The 15,335-nt window shown below is 40.6% G+C and overlaps 1 protein-coding gene across 3 annotated transcripts in view; it reads right to left on the bottom strand.

Moving 5' to 3' along the window:
- DIAPH2 (diaphanous related formin 2) overlaps window positions 1-15,335 on the bottom strand; it is a 1,004,885-nt gene that overhangs the window by 781,034 nt on the left and 208,516 nt on the right. For all 3 annotated transcript variants that reach the window (XM_066248744.1, XM_066248745.1, XM_066248746.1), the window contains one exon: window positions 5,788-5,927. In XM_066248744.1, the coding sequence (XP_066104841.1) occupies window positions 5,788-5,927 (140 nt within the window). The remainder of the gene's footprint in view (window positions 1-5,787; window positions 5,928-15,335) is intronic.

The raw sequence follows: 15,335 nt of genomic DNA, 5'->3' as shown, positions 1-15,335 counted from the left end.
GGTGACCTTTCTGTAAAGGCTGAGAATGAGAGGCCACATTCTGATAGTTTTCCTGACAGTATGGATGGCAGGCAATGGTGCCTTCAAAGGATCTTTGTTTTTGTACCTTCTTTTTGTAATCCAAATAAGACAAACTATGCTTGCCTGACCAGGCGGTGGTGCAGTGGATAGAGCATCAACCTGGGATGCCTAAAACCCAGGTTTGAGATCCTAAGGCAGGCGTCCCCAAACTGCGGCCCCCGGAGGCCATTTATCCGGCCCCCCCCGCCACACTTCCGGAAGGGGCACCTCTTTCACTGGTGGTCAGTGAGAGGAGCACTGTATGTGGTGACCCTCCAACGGTCTGAGGGACAGTGAACTGGCCCCCTGTGTAAAAAGTTTGAGGACCCCTGCCCTAAGGTCACCAGCTTGAACGCGGGCTCATCCAGCTTGAACGCAGGGTCACTGGCTTGCACGTGGGGTCACAGACATGAACTCATGCTCGCTGGCTTGAGCCCAAGGCTGCTGGCTTGAGCAAGGGGTCACTAGCTCATCTGGAGCCCCCCAGTCAAGGCACATATGAGAGAGCAATCAATGAACAACTAAGGAGCCACAACACAGAATTGATGCTTCTCATCTCTCTCCCTTCCTGTCTCTCTCTCTCTCTCTCTCTCTCTCTCAATCTCCCTCGCTTAAAAAAACAGACAAATGATGCTTTATTCTCCTACCTGTATGAATAACTATATGTACTTTTTTTTCTTTAATGTAATAAAATTAGTAACTTGGGGCACTGGCCGGTTGGCTCAGCGGCAGAGCGTTGACCTGGCATGTGAATGTCCCAGGTTCGATTCCTGGCCAGGGCACACAGGAGAACTGCCCATCTGGTTCTCCACCCCTCCCCCTCTCCTTTCACTCTGTCTCTCTCTTCTCCTCCTGCAGCCAAGGCTCCACTGGAGCAAAGTTGGCCCATGCGCCGAGGACGGCTCCATGGCCTCTGCCTCAGGTGCTAGAATGATTCCAGCCACAACAGAACAATGCCTGCCCCAGATGGTCAGAGCATCGCCCAATGGTGGGCATGCCAGATGGATCCTGGTCGGGTGCATGTGGTAATCTGTCTGACTGCCTCCTCACTTCTGACTTTGGAAAAATACAAACAAAAAAAAATTTAGTAACTTGGAAGATACCATCTTTAGCATTAATATTATGGAAGGCTTACTTCATTCTATTTTTTTGAAGCCCCATGTTGGGCAAATAAGTTTGTAACATGTGTTTTTTAGGTTTTCTCACTTATTTTGCATTGATCTGGGCAGCACCATGTGTATAGTCTGTGAAAGGCTGTGGAGTACAAATTGCAGATTACCTTCCTGCTTGGGAGGGGCCACTGTATTGCTAATGTTTGCTGAAGAGGGGTTTCTTCCCCCAGCCTGAGTTCTCCAGGGAGAGAAGGAGGAGTGCACAGGTGGAACCCGAGCTGAGGGGCTCTGTGAGCTCTGCTGAGGCTGGTGGGGGCTTTGATTCCAGGAGGAAGAGAAGAAGATTTCCCAGGTTGTGGAACCGGAGAAAGTGTCAGGGCTTTGGGAAGCCGTACTCCCTGCCTGTTTGCTTGTCCGCCCATCTGAGACTTTAATAAAGGAATGGCCCACCATTTTTTGGCTCCACTATTTCTTTACCATCTGGCCAAATCCAATGAGAACCTGCATGTGAATGGCCACGACGGCAGCGGCCACTGGCCATATACCCCGCATAGTTAATATAATGTATACAAAAATCTATTATTAAAACAAAGATATAATATATAATAATGGTATTATATAGAGAAAACAAAAATTATTGCGGATAATGAAAATCCATGTTTCTCAAATACAGAAGTTTCTTTCAAGTACATTTGGAAAAAATTTACATAATAAATTAAAGATTTTTCAAAAGTATTTTAATAAAACGTTCAAATAAATTTTGGTTAAACTTACTGAGCTTAATATTCCTATGTTTACATTTCACTTGTTTCCCTAACCTATATAAACAAAACCCTGTTATCTATAAAACAGCATTTAGGACTATAGGTAATACCTTAGACATCAAACTTACAGAAAGTCAGGCATTGATGTACCTTATAACTACAACAGGTTATAATGTAACCCAAATATCACCACATCATGTTTGAAATATCCCTTAAACAATCATATTTGTAAAAAAAAAAAAACAAAACAGGAGTCAAAGATGAACATGTTATTTAAACACTGTATAATCCTATTTTTGAAAAAATAAACCTATGGTAATAAAAGTCCATCATTCAATAAACACTTGAGCTGAGCATCTGAATTCACAAATTGCTATCTTTGAAATACTTGAATTAACCAATTACTATATTTAGAGAGAAATAACAATGACTTTAATAAGCTAGACACAAACATAGAAAATATGTCTAATGTAAAAACAACAGATTGTTTTTTTTATCTTTTAACTGGCTCCCTAACTGCATCTATTTTCTCCTAGTACACAGATATTTCAGAAACAAGAAGCTCCCACACAACTAAATAACAACTTTCAACTTTTTCTGTACCTTTTCTCCCCCAAATTCACCCAATCCAGAGTGTTTCCATTTGCTTGCTGGTAAACCCTACAAAAGTCCAATGTATTTATCCATCACAATCTCCCTCTGAGCTCCAAACTAGTTAGACAAATAGAAAAGTTCAAAGCAGCTGGAAAAGTAGTGAGGATGCCAGTTGAGAACATTTCTTGAAAAAAAATAAATAAAGTGACTTCCTAAAATTCAGCCACAGCAGGAGGCGGGGAGTCTTCAGAAAATGACAAACTCCTCGCTACTTCCATCATCAGATTTAAAATGTTCTCCGTCCGCAGTGGGGTAGACATGGCCCTTGACCATCAGATGCTCAGGGCTGCATGGATAGCCTTGGCGTCCGCACCACGCAGCTCTTGGTCTGCAGCTCACAGACTGAGGGCACTCGGAAATCAAATGCAACACCTCCTGGATGAACTCGGGTGGGGCCCCGCCCCTGCCCCCACCCCACTCAGGACCCTGATCCACTTCCCTCACCCCTTCATTCCTAAATTACACTTCTTCCACAGTCACTTCTTAAAGATTAATTTATTCACTCATTGAATCAGTTAACCATTTCACAGATATTTTGGAATACCTAAGTGCACTACGGCAGAATGCTGCAGGTTACATGAGGGGATGCAGGGTGGGAAGGGGGGATGTCGAGCGGGCCCAGCCCTATAAGAGGTGAATCAGCACCATGGTTACCTTTCTGAAAGAACTCAATTCTGCCTGACCAGGCAGTGGCGCAGTGGGTAAAGCGTCGGACTGGGATGCAGAAGACCCAGGTTCGAGACCCTGAGGTCGCCAGCTTGAGCGCGGGCTCATCTGGTTTGAGCAAAAGCTCACCAGCTGAATCCAAGGTCGCTGGCTCCAGCAAGGGGTTACTCAGTCTGCTGAAGGCCCACGGTCAAGGCACATATGAGAAAGCAATCAATGAACAACTAAGGTGTTGCAACGGGCAACGAAAAACTAATGATTGATGCTTCTCATCTCTCCGTTCCTGTCTGTCTGTCCCTGTCTATCTCTCTCTGTCTCTGTAACAGAAAAAAAAAAAGAACTCAATTCTCTGTTCAAATCACTAAAACCGGAAGCATGCTTCTTATACAGTCACTACTTAGAGAAGCACTTATTCACTCACTCAATCAGTCAACCATTCAAAGGAAATTTCCCACACTATGGTACAGTTCTGTAGGTCACATAGGGGGTCACAGAGTTGAGGGGAACAGGGGACAGGCCCAGGGTATGGAGGGGTAAACCACCAGCATGGTTACTGTTCTGAAAGAATGCACTTCCTTGTTCAATTCATTACAATCAGAGCATGCTTCTAGACTTAATTTTTTTCATGTTTTATTTTATTGATTTTTTTAGAGATAGGAAGGCAGAGAGCAGGAGAGAGAGAGAGAAAGGAAAGTCTGTTCTGTATGTGCCCTGACCAGGGACCGACACAGCAACTGCTGCAGTCCATCTGGGTCGGTGCTCTAACTGAGCTACCCACCAGGGCTAGAGTCACTTCCTAAAGAATCATTTATACAATCATTCATTAGTTAACCATTCAAAGGAAATTTTGGAAAGCTCAAGACTATGTATAGCACAGCGCTCTAGGTCACATTGGTGGCGGGGTAGAGGTGGGAGATGAGAGGTTGAGGCGGAAAAGTGGACAGTCAAGGGGGGCTGGGGAACAAAGGGTGGAATCCGGGGATGGGGGACATCATGGTTTCTGCTCTGAAAGAACTCACTTCCTTGTTCTGATCATCAGAGCCAGAAGCAAACTGCTTCTATTGTCACTTAAAGAATTACTTATTCACAAATTCAGGTAACCGTTCGATGGAAATCTGGAAACAGGTAAGTGCACTACAGCAGAGTGCTGCAGCAGGTTACATGGGGAAGAAGGCAAGGGCCAGGGGGGGGCTGAGAGGGGAGGGCCGGCTAGGAGGGCTGGGTGGGGGACGCGGAGAGGGGACAGGGTGGGCGGGGTATGTGGTGGATCATCACCTCGGCTATTGTTCTCATAGAATTCACATCCTGTTCAAATCATTAAAACCAGAGGTACTCTGGAAGAAATAGCAAGATAGACACCTCTGAATGATTATTTTGAAATGTAAGTTACATTTTACCACTTTCTTTTTAAATTTTTTTATTGGAGAATGATAATTTTCCAGGTTTTCTGTCAAATACACTATAAATAAAATAAATATAGTCCACCCTTGGACCACGCAGATTCACATAGAGCCACGCAGTTCAAACCTGTGTTGTTCAAGGGTCAACTCGCACTGGGAATGCAGGATGTGCAGACGGCTCACTTAAAGTATAAGCCGATTTTCCGCTTGGCGGGCAGAGGGCGCCCCTATCCCCCATGTTGTTCAAGGGTCAATTGTAGTATGATATATTTTAATTAATACACAAATCCAAATGGAATGACTGAAGTCTAAATTGTTTTCAAGTCTCTGTAGCTAGAGAAGTACAAGATGCATCCCTGTTATATGTTAAGAAGAGTATGAATAAAATCAAAATACGACTGCTATATACTTATGTATTAATTTCTGAATTTAAGAGTCTAGCAATTGGGTAAGTAGATCCCAAGATATTTTCACATTACACTGAAAATCTATGTTCCTTATAAAAGCATTTTATTTGTGGTATGATTAATTTAAAGGCTTTTTATGGTTAATATAAGAACATTAGTTACTGGAATCAGCAATGACAAGGAACTTGTTTAAAAATCCTTCTTAACAATTTTAAGAGTTTATTAATACTTTCTCTCTTATTTCCTTTATTGGTTAAAATAATGAAATTTTTGATATCCCAAATACCAGAAATATGTGAATGGTATATCTAAAACTCATACGATGTAAAATTATATTTACTTCTGCAGTTAAAAAAGGAGTATTATCATAGAGCCAATATACTGAATTTGTTTTACAAATAAATATGTACTAATCATTATCTGAGTACACAGACTTCTATGTAAATGCACCAATTTAACTTCTGGATCCATGCTTATATAAACAAAGAGGAATGAAACATCCAAGTAATATTTGTGTTCTTAAAATTGTACATTATTAGAGATCAGATTAACTACATTTTTTAAATGCTTCCAATCTCATAATCAGATATTGCTGTTTCATTAGCTAGCATCAGACTTTTGGTCAGACAACCCTGAAGCTCAAATATGTCACTGATTCTATTCCCAGCAAGTATATACAGTACGTAGCATATGAATCATGACCGAACAAATGAGAACCACCTACCTGACAGGATTGCTGGTTAAAGAAACCCTCAGAGATTCTAGGCAGTTAAGAAGTTTCTCTTCTGAAATACCAGATCGTAATTCATGAACATATTCTTGGGAAGACAGGGTGCATTCATGTTTGCTGTTTTTCAGCCCTCCCTATATTAAAAGAAAAAAAAAAGACATCATTTAAGACAAGCAACAGGTTTTTTGTAAAACTTTTCAAATAAAATAATGCATAGAACATGTTAAGATTGTATTGTATAAAAATGTGTGTCGAGTGCTAGGCACTTAAAAATGCATGGCCCATAGAACTGATGTGGTCAAGTCACATTGTGTCTATCTCAATACTCTCCTCAGCCTCATTTAAAAGAAAATGACACTGTTGACGCTCGTGACTAGAACAGAATACGGACTTGAGTTGCACACAGGATCACTGACATTTACAATCCAGGCATTAGGATTAACATTAGCTGGTCCTTAACCCACAGGATGAACATTAAGCAATCATCTTATTAATTTTCATAGCTAAGACTTTTATATTTATATTTATATTCTATTTATATTCTATTTATATTTATATTCTATTCCACATCATACAGTGAGCGCAGCTGAATACAAAACATTACATATTACCCACATTTAGTGAAACGGCCGATTATCAGTCTATCTCAAACAAGTGAAAACGGTTATTAAAATGTAAAGCAATATAGTCTGCAATTAGCATGCTAATCAAATTAGTCTAAAGTGTTCATCAATTCCCAAATATTTCTAACTTTGTTACTCTCATGTTGTAGAAGAATCATAAGAAGTCATTAAATGCATTTATCTGATAGTGACTACTTTTTAGCTTAATTTCCAATATATGTGAGGTTATTTCTAGAACTCATTATCACATCACAGGTCTTTAGCTTCCTCACTTTGGCACAACTGCGTAAGTAGTTTGGGGGGAAAGCTGGGAGGAAAACAACATCAATACATTCATCGTACTAATAACTCATACTTAGACTTTCTTGACACACATAATCATAACTTCCTCTTTCCTAGATTACAAAGACATCTCTCTGAATGAACACTGTGGCGCAACTCCCATTTTCAAAGTTCATACAAATTACACTCGGTTTCTGCTCAGTATCTAAGCTACAATAAGGAAAGCAATTTTTTCCCCATTTGGCAGAAATCATATCATTAGAGCATATAAAATAAACAACCACAACAATGTGTTAATAATGAGAAATGGATTCCCTAGGGTTTCATACTATTGGCTTTTTATTGAGACTACCTTCTCAATACAGAATTTGTCAATCATTCCTAATGTCTGAATTTTTAAAAATTTCATGAAATACTAAACACTTTAAGTCTGACAAAGTCTTATGTGTGAAAACTCTATTCCCTGATAACATTGTGGCAACATCACGCCTATAGAACTTAAGACATTGGTGCGTCTCTCTTTCCTAGACTGAGAAGTCCGTGTATACCAAGTACCCACCACAGTGACTGAATTTAGCGAGCCCCAAGAAAAGGGCGCTGTTATTGAATCTGTTCATAATGATTAAACAACGAGGAATACAATTTCATACTTTACGTCCCTTATGTTATGCACTGGCCGCTGGCCTGGCTGTACTTGCTTTGTTCGGCTATACAGATGCTCGGGAAGCCTACTGGATAAATCACCACATATATGGCAAAGCCAGTAAAGCCATCACCGTGAAATTATTTTCACATTCCTATGACTTATTTATCCACCTCTCAAGGTTCCACCTTCACAAGTATAAACATTTATAGCCTGAAATTGTGCAACTTCACTGCCACACACCACTTTCATATGCCTCACACTTTTTTCTTAATTAATGGATAACGAGACTCTACTGATCCCCTGGAGGCTTGTATATAAAGCTTATTCCTGTGGAATGAATGACCTTCGTGTTTGTTGTTTGCTCAGCCTGGAAACTCGGACCCCTGACATCTCTATAGCTGGCTCTCATCATTTAAGTTTCAACCCAACAGTCTTCTCCCCTCCATATACCAATTATCTTCACAATATCACTGTAAACTTCATTTCTGGTATTAGCTTTATACAAGTTTATCTTGTTTAGCACTTTGCTTACTGTGTCTTTCTCATTGATACCTAAGCTCTCGCTACCTTTCTCACCATTGCCTCTCCTCTCCACATCTTACCACTGAGTTTGGCATACAGTAAGCACTCAATACATAGTTCTTGAATGAATGTATGGGTAAATGGATGGATGGATGGATGGATGGATGGAGGGAGGGAGAATAAAAAGAAAAAAATGGGTGAGTGACTGATGAGTTTCAACACGTGAAAGCTGCCAGACTCAGTTTAGTTTCGCTTCAGAATATTACAGTTCTGAGACATTCCATTACAATCTATTCTGAGACGCTAACACAGAACAGGTAAATTGAGACAGTGTGTGACGGCATGCTAGGGACCACTCAAACTGCCACTGTGTTTGAATCATAGCCCCCTCACTTACCTTCCAGGTAATCTTTGAGCAGGCTATTGAACTAATCTCTATAAACCTGTTTGCTCAACCATGATATAGGAGTAATAAACACCTAGTTTCCTCATGTTTGTTATGAGGATTAAGTAAGACAATGCATATAAAGTGCCTAAAACAGGCATTCGTGTGTGTTGTCTCACAGTGTAAGCTGCTCAGAAAACGCTGATTTCCTGCTCCCATATGGTAGGGGCTGAGGCACTATTTCCGGAACAGCTAGGCTGGCCCATCACATTGGGATTCACCCTCCCCCAAGTCTTAGACACAGGTTTAAATTATGTAACGTAGGATAATGTGTAGTTATAAAAAGGGGAGTCAAATGAACTAATTGAGCAAGACAAATATATATATGGCCTTTTCACAAGCTTAGAAGGACTTAGGTGTTTTAACATAAGTCCATCTTTGATAATTATGAGAACGTGATAGCATACAAAGGCTGGATAGGCCCTTAAATATCAACTCTGCCCTGGCTGGTTGGCTCAGTGGTAAAGCATCTGATTGGTATGTGTATGTCCCAGGTTCAATTCTCAGCCAGGGCACACAGGAGAAGTGACCATCTGCTTATCCTCCTCTCCACCTTTCCTTCTTTCTCTCTCTCTCTCTCTCTCTCTCTCTCTCACTCTCTATCTCTCTCTCTCTCTTCCCCTCCAACAGCCATGGCTCAATTGGTTCAAGCACAGTGGCCCTGGGCACTGAGGATGGCTCTATGGAGTCTCCACCCCAGGCATTAAAAATAGCTTAGTTATCAAGTATCAGCCCTAAATGGGCAGAGCATTAGCCTCGGACAAGGATTGCCAGGTGGATCCTGGTCAGGGCACATACAGAAGTCTGTCTCCCTGCCTGCCCTCCTCTCACTTAAAAAAAAAAAAAAAAATATATATATATATATATATATATATATATATATATATATATCTCAACTCTTTTAATACATTCATAACAGAAATAGAGAATCGTGGTGATTGCCCAAGTTCACATACTTAGTAAGGCTGTGACAATAAAAAACTAATATTCTGGTCCTCGGGTTACTTCTTTTTCTACTATATGTCACTTTTTCCCAATATTGCATAAAAAAACTAAAGCAACGAGTACTTAATTCTGGAATCTCTATTACAAACTGTCCAAGAATCTTCAGCATAATCAATATGATGCCACATGATATTAAAGAAATCACCTAAAAACAAAACAGTGCCATAGATTAAACTAATTCTCAATATATTTAATAGGGCTATACTACAAGAATGGCTTAATATTAACACCCTGTTCTGATACTAAACAAAGGAAACAACCAGATAATGGATGGATAATAATGGAAATTTTAATTAGCTGCTCTGTATGAGATTAATGAAAATTACCACTGTGCCCATTTGATCTTTAAAAAATACTGCAGACAAAGTTAGCAATTAGCATATATCATGCTACTCCAAAGCTAGGTGAACAAAAAGCTTTCCTAATTTGAAGCTATTCCTTAATTTGAAAATCATTAGGATGGAGACACTTGTCATTGTGACTGTGCCTGTATTATTCTAAGAGACTACACAAAGAACCAAACAGTAGTTTGGGTCAGTGTAATAATCACGTCTGCCTACTCAGTTATAAAATGTTAGTGTCAAAAGCAGACAAGCAAGGTTTCTAAAAGGAGCATTTTCAATTTGCAGTTGGAGATGCCACTTGAGATTTTGGGTTGTCTGACTGGGAGCCTGATCTGTCACTCTTTAATGTAAATACCTATTTACTTATAATTAGAGAAAAAGTGTCATAGCTCTCAGCTGTGACCGTATCCTGCTGCAGGCACTAGGAAGAATTAGTGATTGAACACAGGTCTTTTCAACTATTGCATGCACACTAACAGCAATTACTATCAGCGATGTCATCTGCATAGAGTAAGGCCACTATTACTGCCATGAAAACAGTAATGTTTTGACTCTTATTGACCATGATTTATAAACACTAATGTAGTCAGGTTAATTTGGCCACTTTACTCAAGTGAGTTTCTTTAGCTATTATTACGGTTCTCTGAAAAAGCAATGTCCAAGATGAACAGGTTTGGAATTATATCTACAAAGGTCACAGTGTTGTTCTTTGAGAGACTCCCAACTCCCAAGCCTAGGAAATCAAACAGCCATTTTCCTCATCATCAGTTCCTTGAGTTAAAGCAGGACAGGGAAACACAAACAGGCACCTGATCAATGTCCACCCGCCCATTTCTTATATCTGCAACACATTCAGTGGGCTATGCTACTCGAAATGCTAAACTTTAGATGGCTTCTCTCCAGTTATATAAGAAAACCATTTTAGAAGGGAACATTATTAGAGTTAAGTAATTCATGAACCAGAAAATACAAAATGTGTTTTAAAATATATGTATCACAGCCTGATCGGGTGGTGGCGCAGTGGACAGAGTGTCAGACTGGGATGCAGAGGACCTAAGTTCGAGACCCCGAGGTCGCCGGTTTGAGCGCGGGTTCATCTGGTTTGAGCAAAGCTCACCAGCTTGGACTCATGGTCACTAGCTCGAGCAAGGGGTTACTTGGTCTGCTGAAGGCCCACGGTCAAGGCACATATGAGAAAGCAATCAATGAACAACTAAGGTGTCACAACAAAAAACTGATAATTGATGCTTCTCATCTCTCTTTGTTCCTGCCTGTCTGTCCCTATTTCTTCCTCTCTCTGACTCTCTCTCTGTCTCTGTAAAAAATAAAATAAAATAGGCCCTGGCCGGTTGGCTCAGCGGTAGAGCGTCAGCCTGGCATGTGGGGGACCCGGGTTCGATTCCCGGCCAGGACACATAGGAGAAGTGCCCATTTGCTTCTCCACCCCCCCCCTCCTTCCTCTCTGTCTCTCTCTTCCCCTCCCGCAGCCAAGGCTCCATTGGAGCAAAGATGGCCCGGGCGCTGGGGATGGCTCCTTGGCCTCTGCCCCAGGCGCTAGAGTGGCTCTGGTCGCGGCAGAGCGTCGCCCCTCGTGGGCGTGCCGGGTGGATCCCGGTAGGGCGCATGCAGGAGTCTGTCTGACTGTCTCTCCCCATTTCCAGCTTCGGAAAAATACAAAAAAAAAAAATTTAAAAAAATAAAATAAAATAAGGGGGAGGGGCACGAAGAAAACTAGATAGAAGGTGACAGAGGACAATCTGACTTTGGGTGATGGGTATGCAACATAATTGAACGACAAGATAACCTGGACATGTTATCTTTGAATAAATGTATCCTGATTTATTGATGTTGCCCCATTAAAAAAATAAAATTATAAAAATAAATAAATAAAATATATATCACAATGTTACCAGTTATTACATATGCAATTTGCAATAAAAATTCCTTAAGTTGCATAAAAAATCTTGGCATAAAAACACTATACATCTTCAATTCGAGGTCTCTAAGATAAAAACCTACACAGAAAATGATCATCATGTCTGACCAGGTGGCGGCACAGTGGCTAGAGCATCGGACTGGGATGCAGAGGACCCAGGTTCAAAACCCCGAGGTTGGCCCTGGCTGGCTGGCTCAGTAGTAGAGCATAGGCCCTGTGTGTATAAGTCCCAGATTCAATTCCTGGTCAGGGCACACAGGAGAAACTCCCATTTGCTTCTCCACACTTCCTCCTCTCCTTCCTGTCTCTCTCTTCCCCTTCCACAGCCAGGGCTCACATTGGACCAAGGTTGTTCCGGGCACGGAGGACAGCTCCATGCCCTCTACCTCAGGTGCTAGAATGGCTCCAGCCACAAAGGAACAACACCCCACATGGACAGAGCAGCGCCCCCTGGTGGGTATGCCAGGTGGATCCCAGTTGGGCGCATGCGGGAGTCTGTCTGACTGCCTCCCCGCTTCTAACTTCGGAAAAATAGCAAAAATAAATAAAAATAAAAGAAAACAACCCCAGGTTGCAAGCTTGAGCCCAAGGTCGCTGGTTTGAACAAGGGGTCACTTGCTCTGCCGCAATCCCCCAGTCAAGGCACATATGAGAAAGCAATCAGTGAACAACTAAGGTGCTACAATAAAGAATTGATGCTTCTCATCTCTCTCCCTTCTGGTCTATCCCTATGTGTACCTCTCTCTGTCTCTCTCTGTTTCTGTCTCACACACACACACACACACACACACACACACACACACACACACACACATTAGAAAATGACTATCGTGAGATAACTTCAGATAGTGTCCCTTCCCATGGCAGGACACAATGTTTATAATTGAGACCCTTTCAGAGGCTGGAGGTAATAAAGTAAATAAGAAGACATATCCTAAATTCTATGACAGAAAAATATAATTTCCACAGCAATGTAGATGTATCATAATTCTTCAGATTATACATATCTGTTGTCCCAAAAAGATTTGTTTATTTAAATGTACTTAACTAAAATGGTTTTTTAAAAGTAAGATTTTCTATGAGAAATCAGTGTTTACTTATTGAAGCTTCTGTATATTAAACACCATATTAAGTATTTCACCCCCAAATTATAGACTCTAAGTCCATCACAGAAGAAATATTAACATTATTCTTTCAGTACATGAACTGTTCAAACAATCAAGTATACAAAGAAATTCTACACATACTTTAATTTTGGCATGCTATTGGTATTTCTGTTTTTATGAAACACATATTTAATTTATTAAGTATGAAAAAATAATTTATAGTCTGACCAGGCAGCGGTGCAGTGAATAGAGCATTGGTCTGGGACACGGAGGACTCAGGTTCAAAACCCCGAGGTCACCAGCTTGAGCGGGAGGTCACCAGCTTGAGCGCAGGATCACAGACATGACCCCGTCCATGGTCATGAGCCCAAGGTTGCTGGCTTAAGTAAGAGGTCACTGGATTGACTGGATCCTCCCAGTCAAGGCACATATGAGAAAGCAATCAATGAACAACTAAGGTGCTGCAACTATGAATTGATACCTCTCTTCTCTCTCCTTTCTTGTCTGTCCCTCTCTCTCTCCTAATCTCTCTTTCTCACTAAAAAGTAACAATTTATAAAGTTTGAAGAAATACGTTATAATAACATCAAGTAATTAATTAAATACACAAGAAACTTCTATTTTTAACATTAATAAAAGGACATGGTATTTTAATAAGTAGAATGCTGATCCCACAACACTAAACTTCACTGCTTGTAAAACAATCTCCTTTGATCTACATTCTCTAAGACACATCATCACCAAAAAGCTAAACCACTGTTAAAGGATTTACCAGTGAAAGCTAATTAAAATATTTCATGATATTCAAAATCAGTCAATCTGTATAAAAAGCAATCTGATACACTTCTCTTTCATATCAAACACAGTAAATGTATGGTCTATTCCGTACTTAAAATCTACTCATAATTGCCTTTTAAAACTCATATTAAGCAATTACGGTAAACAAAGTGCATAAGGCTGAAAGACAGTAAGTCTTTAAAACTCGAGTGTTGCTACTAGCATTGTTTTAGTCCTTACCACCACCCACAGAACTTGATAAAAGAAAGCTTACGCATTCATTGCCTTTATCTTTTATTTGACAGAAGTTCTTGAGATAGATCAGATAGTGAAATATAAACAGAGAGACAGTAGTAACCCAGGGGTCTTTAACTCTGGGTCCCAATTCAGGAAGTTCTATAATTCAGGAGGGAAAAAATAACATCTTTCTTTTCAGTAACTGCTGAAGAGTCAGCATCTCTTTCCATTATGAATGCAGACAACAGACCACAGAGGTGTAAGCAGCACCCACAACTTGGTCACTGTGACTCATAGAAATCACAGGTATTTCCTGTCACATCGCAAATACCACATTTGTGGTAGTTTCTCAAAATATCACATATGCTCACTGTTTCTTCAAAACTACCCTAGTTATACAAGCTGCCACTCTGTCTTGTTATTTAACATATATTGTAAAGAAGCATATTACTGTGTCTCAACTTTTTAAATTAAACTTTCTATTTTGAGATAAGTGTAAATACACATGCAGTTGTAAGAACAATGTAAAGAAAGCCTTTGTTTCCTCCTACGGTAGCAGCTTGCTTCAAACTACATTACAATATCACAGAGGCAATATTGACATAGAATAATCCCACCTGTTTCATTCAGAGTTCACAACTTTTACTTGCACTTGTGTGTGTGTGTGTGTGTGTGTGTGTTTCTATTTGGCTCTACAATTTGATCACATATGGATTCATGTATACCAGTGATTTTCAACCTTTTTTACACTTAGGGAATGGTGAAAATAGGAGAATTAATTTGGGGACTGCTAAGGCAGAGATCATCCTGAGCAAAAGCAAATTTGACTAAGATCCCTGGGTATATGATCTTCATACAACATCACAGTGGTTAACTCTTTTGCGGACCAGCACCAGTCCTCTGACGAGCGGTTGAAAAACACTGATATTTCCAACCACCAAAATCAAGATCCCGAACAGTGTCGTGGCCACAAGGATCCCTCATGTTTCCCTTTCATATCACTCCAACAACCCTCCACTCCTAGAAAACATTAACTTATTCTCCACTTCTATACGTTGTCATTTCAAGCATGTCATATGTAGGAAATCATGCAGTAGTCATCTTTCGGCATGGGCTTTCCTTTTTTAAGCAAGAAAGAGACAGACAGACAAGGAGGGGAACTCATAGTTGCGGCACCTTAGTTGTTCATTGATTGCTTTCTCATATGTGCCTTGACCACGGGCCTTCAGCAGACCGAGTAACCCCTTGCTCAAGCCAGCGACCTTGGGCTCAAGCCAGCAACCTCAGGGTCCTCTATGTCCCAGGCCAATACTCTATCCACTGCACCACCACCTGGTCAGGCTTGGCATGGGCTTTATCTCTCAGCACAATGCTCTGGGAGGTTCATACAAGTTATAGCACATACCACTAGTTTATTCCTGTTTAGTGTTGAATAGGACGGTATCGTTTCCAGTCTCTACCTATTGTGAAAAAAACTACTATGAACAAATGTGCACAGGTTTTTGTATGAAAATAAGTATCAATTTCTCTGGAAGAAGGAATAATTTTCAAAAATAATGTAGTAAGCATATTTTAATATAATTGCTTTCCTTTTTGATCCTATGGGTTTTATATTTTAC

Source organism: Saccopteryx bilineata, chromosome X (genome assembly GCF_036850765.1).
Source record: "Saccopteryx bilineata isolate mSacBil1 chromosome X, mSacBil1_pri_phased_curated, whole genome shotgun sequence".
NCBI lineage: Eukaryota > Metazoa > Chordata > Mammalia > Chiroptera > Emballonuridae > Saccopteryx > Saccopteryx bilineata.
This window is presented reverse-complemented; position numbering and strand designations above follow the sequence as displayed.